Source organism: Sorex araneus, chromosome X (genome assembly GCF_027595985.1).
Source record: "Sorex araneus isolate mSorAra2 chromosome X, mSorAra2.pri, whole genome shotgun sequence".
Taxonomy (NCBI): domain Eukaryota; kingdom Metazoa; phylum Chordata; class Mammalia; order Eulipotyphla; family Soricidae; genus Sorex; species Sorex araneus.
In genome coordinates, this window is record NC_073313.1 from 17,212,490 (window position 1) to 17,234,086 (window position 21,597).

The 21,597-nt window shown below is 42.0% G+C and overlaps 1 protein-coding gene and 1 pseudogene across 2 annotated transcripts in view; one reads left to right on the top strand and one right to left on the bottom strand.

Annotated features, from left to right (window-relative positions):
• REPS2 (RALBP1 associated Eps domain containing 2) overlaps positions 1-6,865 on the top strand; it is a 243,405-nt gene extending 236,540 nt beyond the window's left edge. For both annotated transcript variants that reach the window (XM_055121665.1, XM_055121666.1), the window contains exon 18: positions 2,030-6,865. In XM_055121665.1, coding sequence (XP_054977640.1) covers positions 2,030-2,098 — 69 coding nt within the window. In that variant the 3' untranslated portion in view covers positions 2,099-6,865. The remainder of the gene's footprint in view (positions 1-2,029) is intronic.
• A 5,523-nt stretch (positions 6,866-12,388) lies between these two features.
• LOC101554405 (CCR4-NOT transcription complex subunit 6-like) overlaps positions 12,389-21,597 on the bottom strand; it is a 78,739-nt pseudogene continuing 69,530 nt past the window's right edge.

The following is a 21,597-nucleotide window of genomic DNA, read 5'->3' on the forward strand; positions in this document are numbered from 1 at the left end:
TTCTCAGCTTCTGGTAAATGCTGGCAATTCCTGGTGTGTTTCTTTTGTTCTATCTTTGGGGGAGGGGGCATGCCACTCCCATTCTGTGCTCAGATGCTTGCTCCTGGCAGGGCTCAGGGGATCGTGTGTGGTCCGGGAATCAGACCCGGGTCAGCTGAGTGCATGGCAAGCATCCTGTGTACTCTACCATCTCTCTGCCCCGCTCCCAGGCTTTTCTTGACTTATAGATGCATATCTTCCATTTCTGTATCCAGTGTCAGCTGTGTCTTTGTGTTTGGGTCCAAATTTCTCTTTCTTTTATAAAGACACCAGTCATTGCACTAGAGCTCAACCAGTGTCTCATTTGAACTAGATTACATCTACAAAGATTCTGTTTCCACAGCAGCTCACATTCATAGGGATTGAAACTACACTTGCTCGTCTCAGGAGTGCACAGTTCTGCTCGCTACATCTCCCAAGTCTCTACTGGATAATTCCCACCCACACATAAACATGTTTCAGCATTGCCCATTGTCCTTTACTCCCCTTCCTTCTTCCTTCTGTTACCTTTATCAGCAAGTCCAATTGGTTTTAGGCTCAAAATGTATCCAGAATCCATCCACATTTATCCCACAGTAATAATGGGAATAATATAGCTGCTACCCTGAAGCCGGGCTGGAGCGATAGCACAGCAGTTGGGCGTTCGCCTTTCACTCGGCTGACCTGAGTTTGATTCCGCCACCCCTCTCAGCCTGGCAAGCTACTGAGAGTATCGAGCCCATGCAGCAGAGCCTGGCAAGATACCCGTGCGTATTGGATATGCCAAAAACAGTAGCAATAAGTCTCTCAATGAGACGTTACTGGTGCCTCCTTGAACAAATCGATGAGCAACGGGATGACAGTGACAGTAACAGTGACCCTGAAGCCACTTTCCTTTCTTGCTCTGATCCATACTGTAACCACCCAGTAGTGTCTTTCTTCTACTCTTGCTCTATTATAATCCATTCTTTGCATGGTAGAGAAGTTACACCTTAAGCTCTAATTTATGCAAGGGCCTATTTGAAATGTTGGTGAATTTTTCCATCTCTTGTACCTGACTAAGTATGGTATTAGATTAGAGGTGAGAGGCTGCAGCTAGAAATTTATTCCTGATGGCTCACCCCCACTATTTAAGAACCTGATATTCCTTTTATTCTCCCTCCAAGTCACCTTTTTCAATTTTTAATATTTGATTTTATTTTGGTTTGGAGGTCATACCTACCAGTGCTCAGGATTTACTTCCGGCTCTGTGCTTAGATGTCACTCTCGGCAGTGCTAGAGGACCATATATGGTGTTGTGGATCAGGGTCAGCCTTTTGATTTTTTTAATGGCATTCTCTATCATCACTGATCTTATTAAAACTAAGGATGGGGGGTTGGAGCAATAGCACAGCAGGTAGGGTGTTTGCCTTGCACGCAGTTGAACCGGGTTTGATTCCCAGCATCCCATATGGTCCCCCAAGCACCGCCAGGAGTAATTTCTGAGTGCAGAGCCAGGAGTAACCCTTGAGCATCGCTGGGTGTGACCCAAGAAGCAAAAAAAAAAACAAGAAACAAAAAACAACTAAGGATGGTATTAAGGTGTTGGGTGAAAAATCAGGGGTTATGTCAGTCAGTTGCATTTCATCATCTTCAGAAAGGAGTTGAGGAATTACAATTGTGAATCCTCTTTTATCTAGTTCCCATTTTTTGGGGAGGGGTATTGGGGCATATCCAGTGGTGCTCAGGGCTTACTGCTGGCTCCGTGCTTAAGGATCATTTCTGGCGGTGCTCTAGGGACTATGTGCATTGAGGTTGTTCCTGTGCAAGGCAAGTGCCTTAGACACTGTACTGTCTCTTCAGCTCCTAGTTATCAGCTTTAAATTGGCTTTACTGTATGCTTGACCTTGAGTCATAGGGTACCTCATTAGGGGTCTGGTGGTAAAGGTTCTTTTTTAACATTTCATGATGTAGGGATGAACCCAATGAATGACCTCTTTGCTTTGTTTTTCTCCTGTTTTGTACAATGTAGGAAGTTCATCAAGAGCGCGTTGCTTTGGAAAACCAATTGGAACAACTCCGTCCAGTCACTGTGTTGTAACCTGTAAGATTCAAGTAACAGTGGGTGATATTTTCTGCCAAGATCTTTCGTTTGAATGTTCCAACCTGAGTACTTGTCATAGTTGTTGGCTGTATGAGAAACAGGGCTGGGGGTATAACCCAGAGATAAAAACACATGGCTTGCCTGTGTAAGATGCTGGGTTCCACCCCCAGTACTGTCAAACAAACAAACAAACAAACAAACAAACAAATACCTGAGCGTGGAATATATTCCGTATCACCTTTTCTCTTGTTCTTGTATTTCACTTGTGCATTTTACTGTGGTGGAAAAAGTATAATTGATTTTCACAGTTGAAATCGTAACTATCAGTGGAATTTATCTCCCGTTCTTAAGTACTTCCTCAAGGTGTTAGATGTTGCTCCTTACCAAAAATCAATCTTCTAGCAAATAATTAGTTAGAGCATTATTTATTTAAAGAATTTATGATTTATACAAAACCTTATAACCCAGTACCTTCTAGGTGCCTGTTTTATTTTTGTATATATATCATATACAGTTGGATGAATAATTATAAAGTATACTCTACACTGCGTACAGTATATGGAATAATTGGGATTCCAGCTGGATAGTCTTTGGCATGATGATAATTAAAACTAAAATAAAACAAAAGTGTCAGATTCAGACTGACATTGTGCCCTCCCCTACTATATGCCAAAAATCCCTTGTCTAGTGCCATTTTGGTATTATATTTAGCTATAAATAATACATGGCTATTGTTGCCTATTGAATGTCAGAGACTTATGGGTCTTTCCACCTCTGTAAAGTAGAAGTTTTGTCAGTGATCTGTTTAACTTGGCTTGGTCATCTACTCAAACAACTCAGTCCTTTCAGTAAATTTTGGGGCAAAAATGATCTGCTTTAACTGCCTTGCCCAATCAAATTAAATAAATAGTTGTCAGAGTTCTACTTTTCTCCTGCATGGTATCTGTGTAGATGCATGCATTTGGAAACCACCAATCAAATATGAAAGGCTGATGACACTGTTTGGGTTGATAAATACTTTGTTGTTTAAACCCAGGTATTCAAACGAGAAAAGGGATAGCGCTTATTAGGTTGTTATTTTTGTCTTTGTTGTTTTAACCTGGTTATAAGTATATTGAGTATGAAGAAATGATGAAAGAACTCAATCCTCATACTGGATATATGACTATTTTGTTCTCTGTGAAGTGTGCCCTGGGGGAAATGATTGGTTTATATGCATTCCAGAGGAGCCCAACTGACTCCAGTGTAAGTGATATAAAACAGTAAGCTTGAATTCTTGGTAGCTATTGCTTCTCCTGAGAGCTCAAGTTGAAAATGGGAATTGAGAGCCAGATAGCAAGCAAAGCTCTCATTCATTTTGCTAATTTAGCCATTCCTAGGAAGGAGGGCTAGGGTGTGTTCCAAGGGTTCTCTGTGAAGTGATAGAAGATAGCTTTGCAGTTTGTGGGATTAAGACTGATTTCAATAGAGTTGACAACTTTTAGAAAAAGTGGTTATTTAATGCTTCCTTTTTGCATTGGCAAGTTTTATCCATAGCCTAATGGCAGAAAAGAAAGACTCAAACAGATGGTGCTTTTTCAAGGAAAATGAATCATTGGGTCTGTTCTGTGCATAGTAAAGGCTTTTTGAATTGATCTGATTTTGTGAAAAACCAGGAAAAGGTGACATTTTCCCTTATCATATCCTTCTAGCTACTTTTTTTTGTGCCTGTGAGAAAGGTCTTGTGTAAGTTTAAACTCTTCCCAGTATCATGAATAGGTTATTGGAAAATTTTTAAGTCTCCTCTTTTCCCATGTTCTGAGATCTGGGAACAGAAGGAAATTTTCTGAACAGGGTTCCTATTTCAGATATTGCTGTTAAGTGGTCTTCGTCAGGATCCTGTAGTCCCAAGGATGAAAGCACAAGCATTGACAAGTCTTTTGGGTTCCTCTGTGTCCTTTGAATGTGGAGTTAGTTGCTTTTGCTCCTTCCTCTAGATCCTGTGACACAAAACAGAATGATAGATATGTGGAATGGAGGGGTGTGTGTGTGTGTGTGTGTATGTGTGTGTGTGTGCGCGCGTGCGTGCGTGCGTGTTTATGTTGTGATCGAGATAGATATTTGCTCTGTTCAGGACCTAACTGCTTTATAAATGTCAGAGAAGTACTTGAGCATGGTTGGGAGAGGAGGCAGCTTAGCTAGAAGCTGTGCCCGTTTTGCTATCACTGGAAATGACGTCAGAGAGGCCCTCCAGCCCATCTTCTGCACTTTGCATGTGGACCCCCAGAACTGCAGTTCCTGACTCAGGTTTCCATGAAAGAGATAGCTAAAGCCAGACTTGGGATGCCAGCCCAGATCTTAGTTAAATCCTTAGCCTCGAAACAATACTGAAAACAGTTCCAGAGGCTTTCCTCTGATGACCACGCTGAATTTTATTGACTCTATTAATCTTGAACCATGAAAACTAGTTTTAATGAATTTTAGATTTAGGTGTTTCTCTTGGATTAAAGCAAAAATAAAATCTGAAGGGAAAGAATACGATCGAACTATTTGTTCTTCTGAACACCTCACCTTTCATGATACAATAAATTACCCTGAGTTTCTTGGCAGAACTTTTGACAGCTGTTGCTTTGAATGGATTCCATTCCTGTACTCCTTATGGGAGTTTGTTTTTAAAATAGACTACTGTGATTGAAATGAACTCAATATGTAGTAAGTTATAGTTTTCTTTGGTTTCTTGGGTCACAAATGTTCAATTTCAGCATATTTTAGGAAGTGTAATCAAAACCATGAATTTTCCTTTGATTTCCTACTAGTGTCTGGACTATCGTAAAGCATTCTTTTCTACATATGTGACTTGATTCTATAGCCTCTTTCTAAATGATACTGTATCTTTCCTGGAAGAAGACCAATACAAAGTAATCTAGAATGTATGTATTTCTTGCAGTTAGGGTAGGTATTGCCAATATCTTCATCTGAAGCAGTAGTTGGGTATCTCAATTAGAGTCTATCACACCTAGAGCTACAAAGCATTTGTTCCACACAAACTAGAATAGCACCTTCTGACTAGATATCACTAAGATAATATGCTTTTTAAATACATTAGAGAATATTTCAAATAACACAATAACCACATCTTTGCATATTACTGGTAAGTAGGCATCTTTGGGTCATAGTTTAAATATTATGAATGTGGAAAAAAATGTTACTTGTAAATCTTTTTCTCCTGTCGTTAGACACTATAGCTTAGGTTTCTCTTTCTGATTGGTTTATTCTGTTTCAAATGTGCTTTTTAAAAACTCTGATTTCCAAGGATACCTTGACTTTATTTACCCTTAGGTTATGAGTCAAATTTATTTTTTGTCCATCATGACTCAGTGTGGTTCAAGTTCTAGTAAGTAGTGGAGATTTGGGCTTTTGTAGCTGTGAGTTGGCACATCTTGCTGCTGCTGTGGCACAGGCTAAGGGAGACTTTCCACTGATGCCAACAGATCAGTCACCGATAGAAATTTGCATATCTTACCTTCTGAGCCACCCCCTTCACTTGTTTTTAAGAAGATGTGCATCTAGTTCAGTGACCTTCGCAAGAGGAGTCGTAAGAATAGCAGACAGAAAACCAGGCTGAAAAGCAACACAAGCAGATTTTAAGAGCTGCTTCCCTCCCTCCAAAGTAGACTTTCAGAGGTTGCCTTACAGTTGTTCCCTGAGACAGCCAGTGTGTTAGTATAAGCACATTATCCCAAGTTCAGAGTTACTTTGGGCTTGCATAGTTATTTTTTATGTTTATAACATAAATGATGATAAAGGAACATTTTCTAAAGAGTATATATCATAGGGTTTTCAGTGAGAGAAGTTGCCCTATTTACAGAAGCCTTGCTGTGCCCTTGACAATTGGGGAGTGTTTCTTTGTGTGTGCGTGTGTGCATGCGTGATATGTGTGTGTGTGTGTGTGTAGTGAGCTGTCCTGTCTTGCTCTAAGCTAAGTTCATGGGCATGGGAGGTTGTAGAAAGGGGGTCTGAAGCTCTGAAGATCAGAGGACACTGGTCTTTAAGAGTGCTTGACTTGGAATGGGGTGGCTATCATAAGGAAACGTTATGTGCCATTTGTTCTGAACCACTCTGTTGGACAAGAATACTAGACCCTCCAACTCCATCAAGGAATGCCCCAGGTATGGAGCAATTGGTGTGGTGACCCCATTGTACTCAGGGTGGCTCCACTGAGTTGTGTTCTCCTTTGTTCTAACGCAAGTTGGGTGGTAAGTCCAACTGCACCCACCTAGGGCACGGGGGACACTCCTTTAGTACTGCCGTTCTTTTTGTCTTCAGCACAAATGAGATGTTCAAGTGAGCCAGAGGCAGGAAGAGCCATTTTAGTCTTCATGGCTGTGGGCCAGGTGAGATAATGAGCAGATGGTCTATTTTAATGTGGAAAGTAAAAAAAAATGTATATTTTTTCACTGCAGGTAAAATAAGCAACAGCAAAGTATATATTTGATGCTTTCTGTCTTTTCATGATAATGTGCTAACAAGTTGTGTTAATATTTTACTCAGCCAGAATCTCATTCATTTGCTAAGTGCTGGGAACATTATATGTATATAAACGTAGATAAATATAGGGTACCCTATATTTGGATTGTGACTTGTGCACTCAAGCTAACCTTATTGCCTCCTTTTCACACTTGCTGGAAAGTCTGTGAAGAACATAGTAGGTTAAGAACCTCCAACTGGAAAATGTACATGATGTGAAACTGGGGTGTTATGTTAAAAATAAATGTATGAAAACTATGTGTGGCTTATGTGGAGTCTTGGTGTCAATATATTGGAGTCTGCCTTTGGTCTGGTGCATTCAGCATGACTGACATGAAAAGAAGATGAAGGTCTTTCCAGTTCAAGGCTAAGTCGTGGTTATTTTTACTTCCTGGTGGTCTGAACTAAGGTCTCCAGTTCCTGTACACCGTAAACACTGGGAAATTATGGGTCATCATGGGAAACTCAATATACACATATACTGTACACACACATACACCCCCCTTTATACACACATACATATATGTATATATATGTATATATATGAGCCACATATCTGGCCCTTTCCCAGTATATTTTAAAGATCCCCTGAATTCAATTTTTGTTTTTGGAGCACACCTGGTGTGCTCAAGGGCTGTTCCTGGTTCTGTGCTCAGACCTGCCCCCTGGTGGTACTCAAGGGACCATTTGTGGTGCCAGGGTTTCCAACAGGGGTTCATCGGCTGCATGCGTGGCAAGCACCTCACCTCCTGGACTATTGCTCCAGCTCCTGAAATCAAGGCTTGACTTAATGTGAGGCCTGGTTACTTGCTTCATCTTGTCAATATTGTTCTTGTTAAAAAAATGTCCCCTTGCTAGTGTCCTCAGCTCAGACAAGGGGTGAAGGAGGGGATATCAGGAACAGTTGGATTAAAATTGCTGCCATTATCTGGTACTCCTCTTGTAGTATTAACATTTTTAATTTGGGCAGTTTTATGAGACACCATTTTTCTAACAAGTGGGATAGGATTCCATATTCTGAATGCAACTAGTAGGCTACACACAGACAATCTTGTCATTCCAAATGCCAAGCTAACTCTGAAAAAAGTATCTATATGTTGACTCGAAAGCTTTCACTGGAGTGTCCCAGGCCCTGGCCTTTTCAGAGGATTGATGAGGAACACTGATTGGAGAGATGATCTAGGCAAGTAGTTTCCAGAGTGTGTATCAGCAGTATCAGCATGGTGGAGGTGAGGGAGGAGGGCGGGCTTATTAGAAATGCAAATTATTTCACCCTACCACAGACCAGTTGAACGAGGAACTCTGGGAGTGGAATCTGTTCTTGACAGCTGCCTGGTGCAGAGAGACCAAATGGAGTCATCTGAGGCCCTTGCTAATTCAGAGCAAAGGATAAAAATGTTTGCAGGGCAGAGAGAAAGTGTTCACTTACAAGTTTGTTCCCTTGCCTTGCCTTTCCTCCACAGATATTTACTGTGAACTAGAGATGAAAACCACAAGACAGAATCTGTTTCTGCAAGGAGGTTAGGGAGTTGCAGGTGACTTGCAGTGAGTGCATTGTGAGTCAAGACTGAGGATAGATATTAGGGGATCCAGACTGCTTTATCAGAGCACCTCAAGCTTTCTACAGTGAGGGTTGACTTCTTACCTTACTATCCGGAGTCAATGGTTTTAGTGGTGCCATTTTCTTTGCACTTTTCCTAACTCCTTCCATATGTACCTCATCTTCTTCAGGGGCCAGAGGTTTCTCCTTTGAACCAGTGAGTGGAGAAAAGAAACTGCATGTGGTCAAAATAGTTTGTCCTCACAGAAGTGACACACATCATCTTTGTGCATATTTCTTGACATTTGGTCGTATGACAACAGTTAACTACAAGGGAGACTGGGAAATGTAGTCTAGCTATGAACTCAGGAGGAAAATGAGGTGCATATATAGTGTCCCCCTGAAGACACAGAGCCAGACTGTCCTGAGAACACACAGAAAGGACAGCTTATTCATATCCATAAGGAAGAGTCTTAAAATATGCATAGACACCAAAAGAATCAGAACAACCGGTGCTGGCATGCATGCAGGAACAAAGGGGCTCCCCTTCATTGTTGGTGGGAATGCCGATTGATCAAGCCTTTTATGGACATTCCTCAAAAAACTCAAAATTGAGTTCCTTGGGGGCCCAAAGACACACACCACAAGCATTATCTGCACTTATATGTTCATTGCAGCACTGTTCACAGTAGCCAGAATCTGGAAACAACCCGAGTAACCAAGAACAAACGAATGGACAAAGAAAGTATGGTATACCTACACAATGGAATACTACGCAGCCATTGGGAAGAATGAAGTCATGAAATTTGCTTATAAATGGATGGGCATGGGGAGGAGTATCACAATGAGTGAAATGAGTCAGGGAGAGGGGAAGGTACAGAATGACTATTCATTTGTGGGATATAATATATATACATATATACATACATACATATATATATATATATATATATATATATAATGAGACTAGCATGGAAGGTGAGGACAGTTAAGATAGAGAAGGGACCAGCATAACAACAATAGTTGGGAATGATGATTTTGGACAGGAACTGAGTGTTGAAAGTAAGTAAAGGGATATACCTGATAATCTTATGTTATCTGTTGCAAACCGTAAGTACCAGAAAGGCTTGTGGGGGGAAAGAGGACAGAGACAGACAGAGAGAGGAGAAAGAAAAGTGCCTGCTATTTGCCATAGTGGTGGGGGTGGGGGATGTAGGGAAACTGGGACCCTAGGTCATGGGAAAAGTACACTGGGTGTTGGAACACCATATGACTGAAATTCAATCACAAACAACTTTGTAAACATGTTTATATCTGTTATTCAAGAAAAATATTTTTTAATATATGGGAATAGACATTAACCTAGGAGAGGGTCTTCCAGGCTAAGAGGGACTATGTGTTAATATGACAAGTCAGGGCAAGAGCACTGTATATCTGGGAACTACAAAACATTTGGGATGGAGCAGGGAGCGATAGAGTGAAGGGGCTGATGTGGCAAGATACGGGCCAAAGGCCAGGTGGGAAGACCTTGCATGCCGTGAGAAAGCATGGAGCACTCTGTGATGCAGCTCCTTCAAGTTTAAAGCACAAACGCATGAAATCACTTCACTGATATTCAAGGAATTATTAGTGTTCTCTCAAGTTTTTTCTTCCCCCCAGACAATAAATGCTTTACTGGAAGATAGTAACCTGGTGTTTCTGACATGAACCAAGTCCATAAGTTTGATTTGTTGCACACCCTCTGGCATGTGTTTGGACGAAGACCCAAAGCCCAGACCACAAGGGACTAAATACTGTTAGGCGGGAGTCCTTGAGGGTGACGTGAGAACATCCTTGTTTTATAGGGGGAAGCCATCAGGAATCACAGGTTGACCAAGAGGTATAGGGGAGCCTATTTTTTTAACAAAGCTTATCAAAGAGCAGAAATGAAAAATCCTGGGCCTTGGGGAGAAAATGCTCCTGTGTACCATCTCAGTGGCAAACTACATTTGCAGAGTTTTGCCGTGAAGATTTTCAAATATGAGGTGGGGTACGTGTGTGGATTTAGTGTTCCCAGGCTTCTTGTTTCCTCCTCACCATGTTTTTCTTTCAAATTCAAACTCAGCAGAGTCTATATCTTCGAAGGTAAGATTATGCTACAACCTAGCTCTAATTTCTGTTATTTGCCCTGAAATTCTAGCAGGTTTGGCCAAAACAAAGCAATTGGCACCCAAAAATGGTGTAACAGTTTTAGAAATTCGCCAGTGAATGTCCTCTAGCATCATTAGCAAAAACAATTTTAGCTAGAAGACATAAATATTCCATATACATTAGTATGTGTGTGTACTATTTTTGCCATCTGCTGGTGTTGCTTAGACTTATGCTATAAATACATGTATTTAAATCCACAGCAAACCCAAGAATTGTATGGAATCTAGACCAACGGAATATTTCTGGGAAGAGAAAAAAATACGTCTCATTGACCAATGGTGAAATAATCTTAGAATTGCTGGTGTCTGGTGATCATAAAAGCAGACTGAATGTTAGTTTTATTATGTTTGTAAATTTTGTACAGAGAATGCACTCCTCATTCTTGTACCTGGGATGGGCCACTCCCAATCTTGGCACCCCCACTGGGAGCACAGGCCTCCACCCCTTCATCAAAGCAACAAGGCTGAAGGAGAGCCAAGAGGAAGAAAGATAGCGCTTGGGGAGTGAACTAAAGGAAAGCCAAGCAAATGAAATACAGATACAGAGCATTGTCATGCAAGACCTTTGAAATGCAAATGAAATTGGCTGGAATCTCTGCCCATGTGGAGTGGGAGCCAGCATCTCAACCTTGGCGGGGGCAGGGTTCTGAGCAGCAGGGGAGTGGTAGAAAAGTGGGGAAGGGTCTTCCCTTGGTCACTTCTGCCTTAGGTATGTTCCCAGGTATCACATTGGTAGACTGGACCATCTCCAACTAGCATCATTTACATAAGACACTCACATGTGTGTATGTTGCTCTGGGTGGGGAAAAGGGCTGAATTTGGGGAGATGGGAGCTTGGCGGTAGTTTACATCCACAGCCATCACATGGCACCATCCCAGGGGACATGGGAGGACATTGTTCCTATTCTCCATCAGAGATGTCCCTTGGAGTTTGAATGCAGCTGCTGTTTTAGCGCCTCTCTCTCTCCCCTCACCCCCTCTCCTCTCCCCTCTCTCTCTCCTGTAGATCTGTGGTTACGCCTCAGCTGGCTATGGCTGTACAATGGCAACACAGAGGGAACGGTTGGGGTCCTGCTAGCATTTCAAACCCAGGAGCCCAGGCCACACTACAGATTTTTCTTTTCTATCCTTCCTGTTTCGCCTTTAGTCTGGTCCAGTGCTCAGCTGGGTCCGTTTCTGCCACCTTACGTGGGCAACATCTGGCTAATGTCCGGAAACCTTTGCTTGACACGTCTTACAGGAAGTCCAGTGGATCGTGACTGGTCATGCTACAAACATGCTGTATGCAGAACAGTTCCCACCCTGAAGAATGATGGGATCCCCCGAAGGGCAGTGGTGCCAGCTGGGGCATCCGCACTACAGAGCAGCACTACCTTTCCCTCCATTTCCTTGGCTTCCCCAGGGCACTGCAGCCTTCTCCTTGAACAACCCTTTTACAGGGTCAAAGCTCTACCAACTGGCTCTGCTAAATGAGTCCATAACTTTCAACTCCTCTGGGGGTCAAACAACCATGCAAATGCAAATGAGTAAGCAGGCAGGTGTGAGAAGAGGTGTAGCACTCAGTGCCCTGAGTGGTAGGAACAGTAGGGAGGCACTTGGACACAGTGAAGTTGGCATGTTAGAAAGATGCCCTAGACCAGGTGTGGCCATAACAGAAGGCCTGCAGAACCCTGATAGGACAGGCATGGGTGTTTTTCTTTACTGCCGACAGCCTGTCTGTATTGTGTGGTCCTTGAGTGATGTGACAGATCCGAAGAGCCCATGGCGGAAGAACGCTCCCAGTGCTGCTCTAGCTCCTCTCCCCCAGAAAGGCCCTTTTATGTTATGTTTTGTTGTTGTGAAGGCACAGTAAGCATGAAACAATATCCAGGGTTCATTCCAGTCATTAAGATGGTCTTGAAGAATGAACCTGAAGGACGACTACATGTCAAGATTCAGTATTAAGCCAGCATGTAGCACCACTGCAAATGTCAGGTTGATCAAAGTACAGAAACGGCAACCCAGAAACACATCTCCGCATACACGACTTCTTGATTTACTATGAAGACACCATCATAAGTTGGTGGGGTGGGGGGAGATTCTCTTCCCCATAAATGGTTGTCCATATGGAAAAGACATGAGCTGGATCTCTACCACGCTTGAAAATGAATTCAACATGCGTCATAGATGTGAATGTGAAAGGTAAAACAAAAAGAATAATAAAACATCTTCTAGGAGAAAAAGCTTCATGAATTTCATGAAGGTTTTTTTTAACAGTCCATGCAAACATATATAGAAAAAGGCTTATAAATTGGATTTCATTAAATTAAGAACATCTATTTACCAAAAATCGCAGCTTTGAGAGTTTTGGCAAGCTGCGCAACTTATTTGCAATATATCTGTCAAAGGATTCTTGCCTTTTCAAAAATATGTTGGCAACTATTTCTGTTTTAAAACACCAAGGGGAAAATACAGTGTATGGGCTAACATTTTGGAGGCCAAACAAAACACATCTGCAGCCTCGCCTTCAGCAGCACGGAAGAATGGCAGAGCTTTGATATTTCTGTATTTTCTCATTTTTTTTCTTGCCTGCCTCTCTGAGGAAAACATAACCTTAAGATCTATTGCTCCCAAATAGGAATTTTCCCTTAGTAGACTGGCTGGTGAAACTTAAATTAGGTTTGAATTAAAAATTATATGAGGTTATTACTATATTGAGAGGTAATTGACATGTAACATTATGTTAAGTTTGAGGTATATACAGCATGTTGATTTGGCATTCATACATACTGGGAAATGATCACCATAAGAAATCCACCACCAGTCAACAGCCATCCCCTTTCATAGTAATGAAATGCATTTCTTTTCGGGTCACACAGTGATGCATGGGGGTTACTCCTGGCTATGCATTCAGGAATTATTCCTGGCGGTGCTAAGGGACCATATGGGATGCTGGGAATTGAACCCGGGTCTGCCGTGTGCAAGGCAAATGCCTTACCCGCTGTGCTATCACTCCAGCCCTGAAATATGTTTTTAAGATGAGAAATTTTACAATCTCCTCACAGCCTTCAAATATCCAATGCATGGGTGGGAGTAGAGGTGACATAGGGCAGGGTGGAGGGTCTTGGGTGCTGTGGTGGTTGTGGGGTGTAATAACTATGTACGTGAATACCATAAGCTTTAATAATATTGCAGCTGTGTTACCTAAACTACAATAAAAATAATATCAAACAAACATAAACATGACATTATTATTGTCATCATGCTGTGTGTTGCATCTTGGAAGACTTACTTTATAATTGGAAACATGCACCTTTGATTAACCTTCACCCATTTTACCCATCACATATCCCACTTCTGGCAACTGCCAGTCTGTGCTTTGTATCTGTACAGATTTTAGACTTTTGTTTGACAGGGAACAAATGTTACATTATCAATTACATTTTCTTTTAGGTTTCACATATGTGGGGTTGTATGGTATTTGTGTTTCTCTGATTTGTATCAGTTGGCATAATGTCCTTTAGATCCATCTATGGTGGTTTTCTTTTTCATGGCAGAATAGTATTCCGCTGTATATCTGTAGCACAACTTTTTTTAAAATTTATTCTTTTATTGAATCACCATGTGGAAAGTTACAAAGCTTTCAGGTTTAAGTCTCAGTTATACAATGCTCGAACACCCATCCCTTCACCAGTGTACATATTCCACCACCAAGAATCACAGTATACCTCCTCCCCTCCCCCCCACCTCCCCAGCTCCCCACCCCGCATGTGTAACTGGTAAATTTCACTTTACTTTCACTTTACTTTGATTACATTCAATATTTCAACAAAAAACTATTATTGATTTGGAGTTTCTCCCCCTAAAGTCGACCTGCTGAAAAGAAAGCATTTGATAATTTGTTTTCCATTTGTAGCACAACTTTTTATCCCTTCATCCATCCAATGACATTTATATTGATTCTGTGTCTTGGCCATTGTGAGTACTGCTGCAGTGAACATGGGGTGAACATATACTTTTCTGTTGCTGTTTTTGTTTATTTAAGACAAATATCCAGTCATGGAATTGCTGGATCATGACGTAGTTCCATTTTTAATTTTTGAGGACCCTCCATACTGTTTTCCATAGTGGCTGTTTCTATTAACATTCCAGGCAATGATGCACAGGGTTTTCTCTCCACGGCCTCACCGACATTTGTTAATTCTTGTCTTTCTGGAGATTGCCATTCTCACAGGTATGAAATGATATCTCATTATGGATTTAATTTTCATTTTTCTGATGATTATGGACATTGACCACCTTTTCACGGACCTGTTAGGGCCACCTGCAGATCGATGGGGAAATGCCCATTCAGATCTCCTGCCCATTTTTCATTTGGATTGGTTGGGTTTTAGTTACAGACTTTTACAATGTATTTCGGATAGTAACCCTTATCAGATATATGATTTAAAAATATCTTCTTCCATTTTGCCCAGTTAGGATTTAAACAGGACTCCCTGACAGACATGATAATTTAAATATTGTAAAGCACTTGATTCAATCAAGCATTTTTATCGGTCTCCGCTGTAAGCTCATCCAGCCATGTTTTGTGAAGACTGAAGCTGATCCACTTTTCTATTCTGACATTAGACTATCTCAGCATCCCCAGAACTCAGTGCGGTAGAAGACACGGAGGAACAATGTTTGCACTCTTAACATTTTGAGCTCATTATGCCCAGCACCTTATTTTCTGCCTCCTTCACTAACTCTGGCTTTCTTCAACCTTTCTTCTCCAATGCACCAGTCTCCTTTAATTCTCTGATGGTCCCATTGGTGGCAGTGGGATGGAAAGGCAGGGGAGAATTTGTCCCCGTCCTATCTGCTAACCACACAGAATAACTATGAAGGGGTGTCCGAAGCACTGCAGCATAATGGCATAGTCACTGGCCCAGAGCTTTGAAAATCTTGGATCCATTCCCTAAGTATGTGCTCTTAGGCAAGTTCCTTGCTTTTCTCTCTCTCTCTCTCTCTCCGTTCCTCATCCAGAAGTTACCAGTAATAGATCCTGTATATTAATACAAACATAAAGTATTAGAATAGTCCCTGGCCAGTGCTAGACATGTGCTTGCTAAATTAGTTATTGTGGTCATGAAACCACATTTGCTCAGCCTTGAAAAATCAAAGTCATGGGGTCCCCCGTCTCCCATTACTTCCAAGACCAGCCCACCCCTGATTTCAATATAGAAAATCGGGGGCTGGAGCAATAGTACAGCAGGTAGGGTGTTTGCCTTGCACGCGGCTGACCCGGATTCGATTCCCAGCATCCCATATGGTCCTCTGAGCACCGCCAGAGGTGATTCCTGAGTGCAGAGTCAGGAGTAACCCCTGTACATTGCCAGGTGTGACCCCAAAAGCAAAAAAATAAAAGAAAATTAGCTTGGCCATACTGTCCCTCTCCTTTCTTGAGCTGGACCAAAGGTGACCAGTGAATGGGCTGACGGCACTCTCCGTGTTGTGGAACCTCAGAAGTTGATTAGCATCATTTTGTGGAGGATTTTGTCTCCCCAAAACTGAAACTAGAATTATTATGCAAGTAAATTTTTAACCCTGAAAAGTGATGTAACTTCCCTAAGTCATGGTCATCTAATGGAAAGAAAAACCTAGCTTGCCTTGTGGAGACAGTTAATACAAATATGGATATTGAATTCTGTTGGTGAGGATTCAGAAGGATTAAGGAGCATTAGAGAGAAATCCTAAATCACCTCGGAGGAAACCTAAATACCATAAAGAGTTTAGTCGAAATCTGGACTTGTGGGATGAGGCTGATGAGGCTTATAAGGAAGTGAAGATGTTCCTGGGATTAAGGTAAGAATTCTTTATGTGGTGCCAGGAAGTGTAGTGGAACTGGGTCCTGTCGAATTGAGCATGGAGACTCTTGGGTAGGGGGCTGGAGCGATAGCACAGCAGGTAGGGTGTTTGCCTTGCATGCAGCCGACCCGAGTTCGATCCCCATCATCCCATATGGTCCCCTAAGCACCACCAGAGGTGATTCCTGAGTGCAGAGCCAGGAGTAACCCCTGTGCATCGCCAGGTGTGACCCAAAAAGAAAAAAAAATGGAGATTCTTGGGTATTTAGCTGAGATTTCCAAGCAAAACCTGGAAGCCGGTTTTCTTCCTCCTATTAAGCTCAGGGGAATTTGGTGATCTGGAAGGTCAGCATCCCTTCAGCGTCACTGTTGGTCAGGTTCCGTTAGAGCCTGTACCCATTACCCCAGGTCTACTGGTGCCTTCTGTTTCTGGGCTAGCGGCCAGACTTGCAGTTTTAGTTACTGCATGATCCCTTCCTTTAGCTTCTCCAGATCCCACTTGCCGTGGTGATTCGTGGCAAAAGCAGCCAATTTTTCTTCAGGGCACCCGATGTAGCAAGATTGGAAATGTAGCGATGGTGGAAAGGCCAGTTCAAATTCTGGCTCATACTCATGGCCTCCAGATACCCTGTACTTGCTTCCTTCATGCCTCCCTGACTACCGCTCTGAGGAAACAACCAATCTGAGACCATTTTGCCAGTTCTTAGACTCGTTTCCGTTCAAATCGCTGTAATAAATGGCGATTCTGTATCATTTCTAATGCTTCCATTTCTCTGAGCCGTGTCTTTCCACAGAGCTAAGGTTTTCTGACCCCCAGGGCATGCCTAGCTATAGATTTAACATCCAGTATATGCTAGTGAAAGAACCTTAAATGAAAGGAGGTAAAGTGAAGAAGCCGAGAAATATTTTACCCTTCTATAGGAGCACCTCGCTAGGCTGGTGATGTTTGTGGTCACTGGTTTGGGTGCTTTGGCATCCATCATTCTAGATGCTTAATGGGTTTTCAGATGACTTGCAGATTTTTTTTTCATTTTTATGTGAATCTGGGCCCTTAGTGATTCAAAGTTTATATTCCTAAATCTCCCACCGTATGGTATTCATTTGCTAATGCCATCAAAATGTTATGTAATAAACCCCTGCAAAACTCAGTGGCTTAAAAATTTAGTATCAATTTAATGAATGTGTTTGTGGCCTGGTGATTTTAGCTGGGCTCCGCTGGGCAGTAGATCTGGCTAAATCTAGTGATTAGCTGATTGTCCACTGGTCCAAGATAGCTTGGACTAAGCTGACTGGGGCAACTTGGCTCTCCATATGTCTCCCATCCACCAGCTGACAGTAGTGAGCTTGTTCTCATGGTGATGACAGGGGACAAGCCTGCGCTAGTCTAATCATGGAAACTCTTCCGGTCTCTAAGTCCTTTTCTCCTGTTTTCTGTCACCCTACGTAAGCCACATGGCTGAGCCCCGGGGCACAGCGGAACAGTGCTAAATTACATGGCAAAGGAGTGTGGATTTAGGGGAAAGTGAAGAATGGGAGTAGATCCTGCAATCTACTGAATTTTCCAGCACTCTCTCCTCAGAGGTGGTGAGTGACCATGCCAGCTGCTGTTATTTCCAGCCGCATTTCATTTCCAACATCTAACTTGCTTATGGCTTTTAATTGCCATGCTAATGCATGATGCAAATTGTTCATTGTCAGCCCATTGTTGTCAAGCCTTGAGCTCAGCAACCCCTCTCATCAGGAGAAGTAATTGCCTTGGAGCTTGCCTTCCTCTTTTCTTCTCAGATAGCTTATGAAAACAAACAAGGGGTAGCAAAAACAAAAACCCTGGGGGTGAAGAGTGGCAAAGCAGTGACACGCTGACAAATACTGTTAGGCTGAGAATAAACTGAGTCACGGCCAGGATGGCCTGAGTTACCCATCAGTCATAGGGAGACACAGAGCAACTCTAAGCTAGGTGTGTTAGTTTAAATTGTACGGTTTGTATGGAAAGGCATTCTAAACAGGGTTTGCAGACTGAAAGTGTTGAGGTTGTGAAATTTATTTATTTTTTTGCTTTTTGGGTCACAACCGACAATGCACAGGGGTCACTCCTGGCTCTGCACTCATCAGGAAGTACCCCTGGCAGTGCTCAGTGGACCATATGGGATGCTGGGAATTGAACCCAGGTCGGCCACGTGCAAGGCAAACGCCCTACCCGCTGTGCTATCGCTCCAGCCCCTAAGGTTGCTTGTTTTGAGGGCATACCCAGAAGTACTCGGGCTATTCCTGGCTCTGTGCTCAGAGGACAGTATGTGGTGCCAGAGATTCAGATGAGGGTCAGCTGCATCCAAGTGCCTTACATCCCGCATCATCCCTCTGGCCCTTAGTGTCCTTGTTTTATTTTTGACTGGGGAGCATTTCCATCTGTTTCTTTTCTTTGAATATCCTCTGCATTATAAAAAGTGGTGACCGCATCAATATTGGTTAGCCTTAGGCTTGGCTGCATGAAACAACAAATTCACAATGTTTTAAGATTGAATTTTATTTTTTTCCTCTTGAAAATGGTTCCGTTTTCAGTGCTTCCCAAATTATAAGTTTAATACAGTGTCAGTCAAAGCCCCTAAGATTTATTCTTTTAAAGAGACTGATCGGCTGACTCTAAAGTTGCCATGGAAAATTAAAGAAACTAAAATAGACAAAGCAGTTTTGGAGAAAAACATGTAAAGTTGGAGGACTTTCACAATCTGACTGCAAGACGCACTCTAAAGCAAGATAGTATGGACAGACATCTAGACCAGTGGAGGAAGTTGGAGAGTCTAGAGACAGTCGGCTACATGCATCATCAGTGAGTTTTTTGTTTTGGGGGGCTACACCTGGTGGTGCTCGGGTCTTTGCAGGGCTCAGGATTTCAGTGCTGTATTGAGCATTGAACCTGGGTCAGCCATGTGCAAGGCTAATGCCCTACCTATTATACTATCCTATCTCTCTGGCCCTTCATCAATAAATTTGTAATGCTTTCTGCAGTTCGGTCAAGTTTTTCTGGGGCTCAAACCCAGGGTCTCACATACATAGGGCCCATGATCTGCTGCTGATTTATATCTAAGCCCAAGATTTATCAAGGTAATTCAGTTATTCAACAACTGGTGCTAGATTAATTAGAAATAATGTGCAGATGGTGACTTCCAGCCCTCATCTAATTCTACACATAAAAATTAAGCTGAAATCTATCATAAACCAAAATATAAGTGTCAAAACTATATACATTTTAGAAGGAATTGTAAGGTAAAAATCTTTGGGCTCAACCTTTTTTTAAATTTTTGCAATGGAGAAAAAGTCTATTTATTATTATTTGATTAAACCACCATGAGATATATAGTTACAAAGTTGTTCATGATTGGATTTCAGTCATACAGTGTTCCAACACCTGTGAATATTTCCCATAATCAATGTCCCTAGCTTCCCTCATTCCACCTTCCCCACTGCAGTCTGCCTTTATGGCAGGCACTTCTCTCTCTCTCTCTCTCTCTCTCTCTCTCTCTCTCTCTCTCCCTCTCTCTCTCCCCCCTTTTGGGCAATATGGTTTGCAGTACAGGTACTGAAAGGTTATCATGTAGATCCCTTTACCTACTTTAAGTACTCAGTTCTTATCCCAGAGTGATCATTTCCAGCCATCATTGTCATAATCAGCCGTTCTCTATCCTATCTGTCCTTTCCCCCACAGTTGTGGCCAGCTTCCAAGTATTTTTAAATAAAACACAAAGATACATGCTGTAAAACAAAAATCCGGTAAATTGAACCATCAAAATGAAACATTTCCTTTAAAAACAGTGGTAGAAAATAAAAGGGCAAGTTGCACTTTGGGAGAAAATATTTACAAAGCACGTATTTCATAAAGGGCTTATATACTTGTGTGCTGGGGATATGACTCAGTGATAGAGCTTATTCCTTGCATATGTGTGTCTCTGGGTTTTATCCCTAGAACCACATAAAAAAAGACATATCCTAAGTACAGTTCAATACAAGAGAAAAATAAGAGCAAAAGATTTGAACACATATCACAAAAGAAGGAATACAAATAGCATATAAATGTATGAAAAGTTGTCCAACACTATTAGTCATTAGAGAAATGCCAATTACACCCACAATATGATACCACTGCATACACCTAGCAGAATGGGTGAAATGCAAAAACGCTGACTCATATCAAGTTCTGGGAAGAACACAGAGTAGTTGGAACACATCGCTGGAGGGTAAAAACGGGTTTCACAGATTCTTATTAGAAAGGAAGAACACAATATATTCTGATATATAATTATAACATTAAACTTCTGTAACCCCTTAAGCTCAAGAGAAATGAACTCTGTCCAGACAAGAGCATTGTCTTTGTTTGCAAATGGTTCTGTAGTTTTATTTATAATTACTGTATTGTAATTACATTGTTTATAAGATAATTATTTACAATTACTGGGAACATCCTGGATATCCATCAGCTGATGAGTCAGTAAACAAGTTGTAATGACTGAGCTGCAAAACAACACAAAGTACCGGGAGAAGCAATGACAGAGATGAATTGCACAAGCATTATACTAAGTGAAAAAAGCCACACCAAAAGATTGCATCTGTTTGAGTCCAATTATGTGACATTCTGGGCAAAGGAAATTATTTGAAAGAAATTAGATCAGTGATTGATAACAACTGGGGATGTGGGAAGGGGGAGCAAGTGGGACTTTTGAGGGTGGGATGGGATATTCTATATCTCGGATATGGTGGTAGCTAAATGATTATATAAATTTGTTAAAACTTGTTTAGCCACTTGAAAAATTGAGTTCATCTTTACTATATGTACACTGTATAAGTATACCTGTAGCACTGCACTGTTGTAGCACTGTTGTCCCATTGTTCATCGATTCGCTCAAGCGGGCACCAGTAACGTCTCCATTGTGAGACTTGTTACTGTTTTTGGCATATCGAATACGCCAAGGGTAGCTTGCCAGGCTCTGCCATGTGGGCGGGTGTAAAAATGCACACGGAAGGGCTTGTGCACTCAGGCTCTCCGGGAGGCTCTGTCTCACCGCCCAGGATCGGTGCTTTGGAACCGCTGTATATGGGCTGGATCGGGATGGCTGTTGGTGAAGGACAAGCGAAGGAAGAACGAGGACCAAGCTGGTTGCTGATTAGTTGCTGTTTATTCAATCTTCCATCTTTCTCATCTCCCGCACTCCTAGCTCTGCTCAGTCTTCTCTCTGGATCTACTGCAGCCACTCTCTGGTCTCTCTCCTCCCTTTTTCTCTCTCGCCCTTGACCCTAGGCTACACATAGCCAGGTAGCAAAATCAGCATAAGAAAGCCCTTCCAGAGGGCTGTCAGATTCAAAGGGAACAAAACCTAGGGGCATTCCAAAGCCCTTCCAGACTCCCAGTAGGCAAAATACCTCTTCAGGGGTTCTTCTACTTTC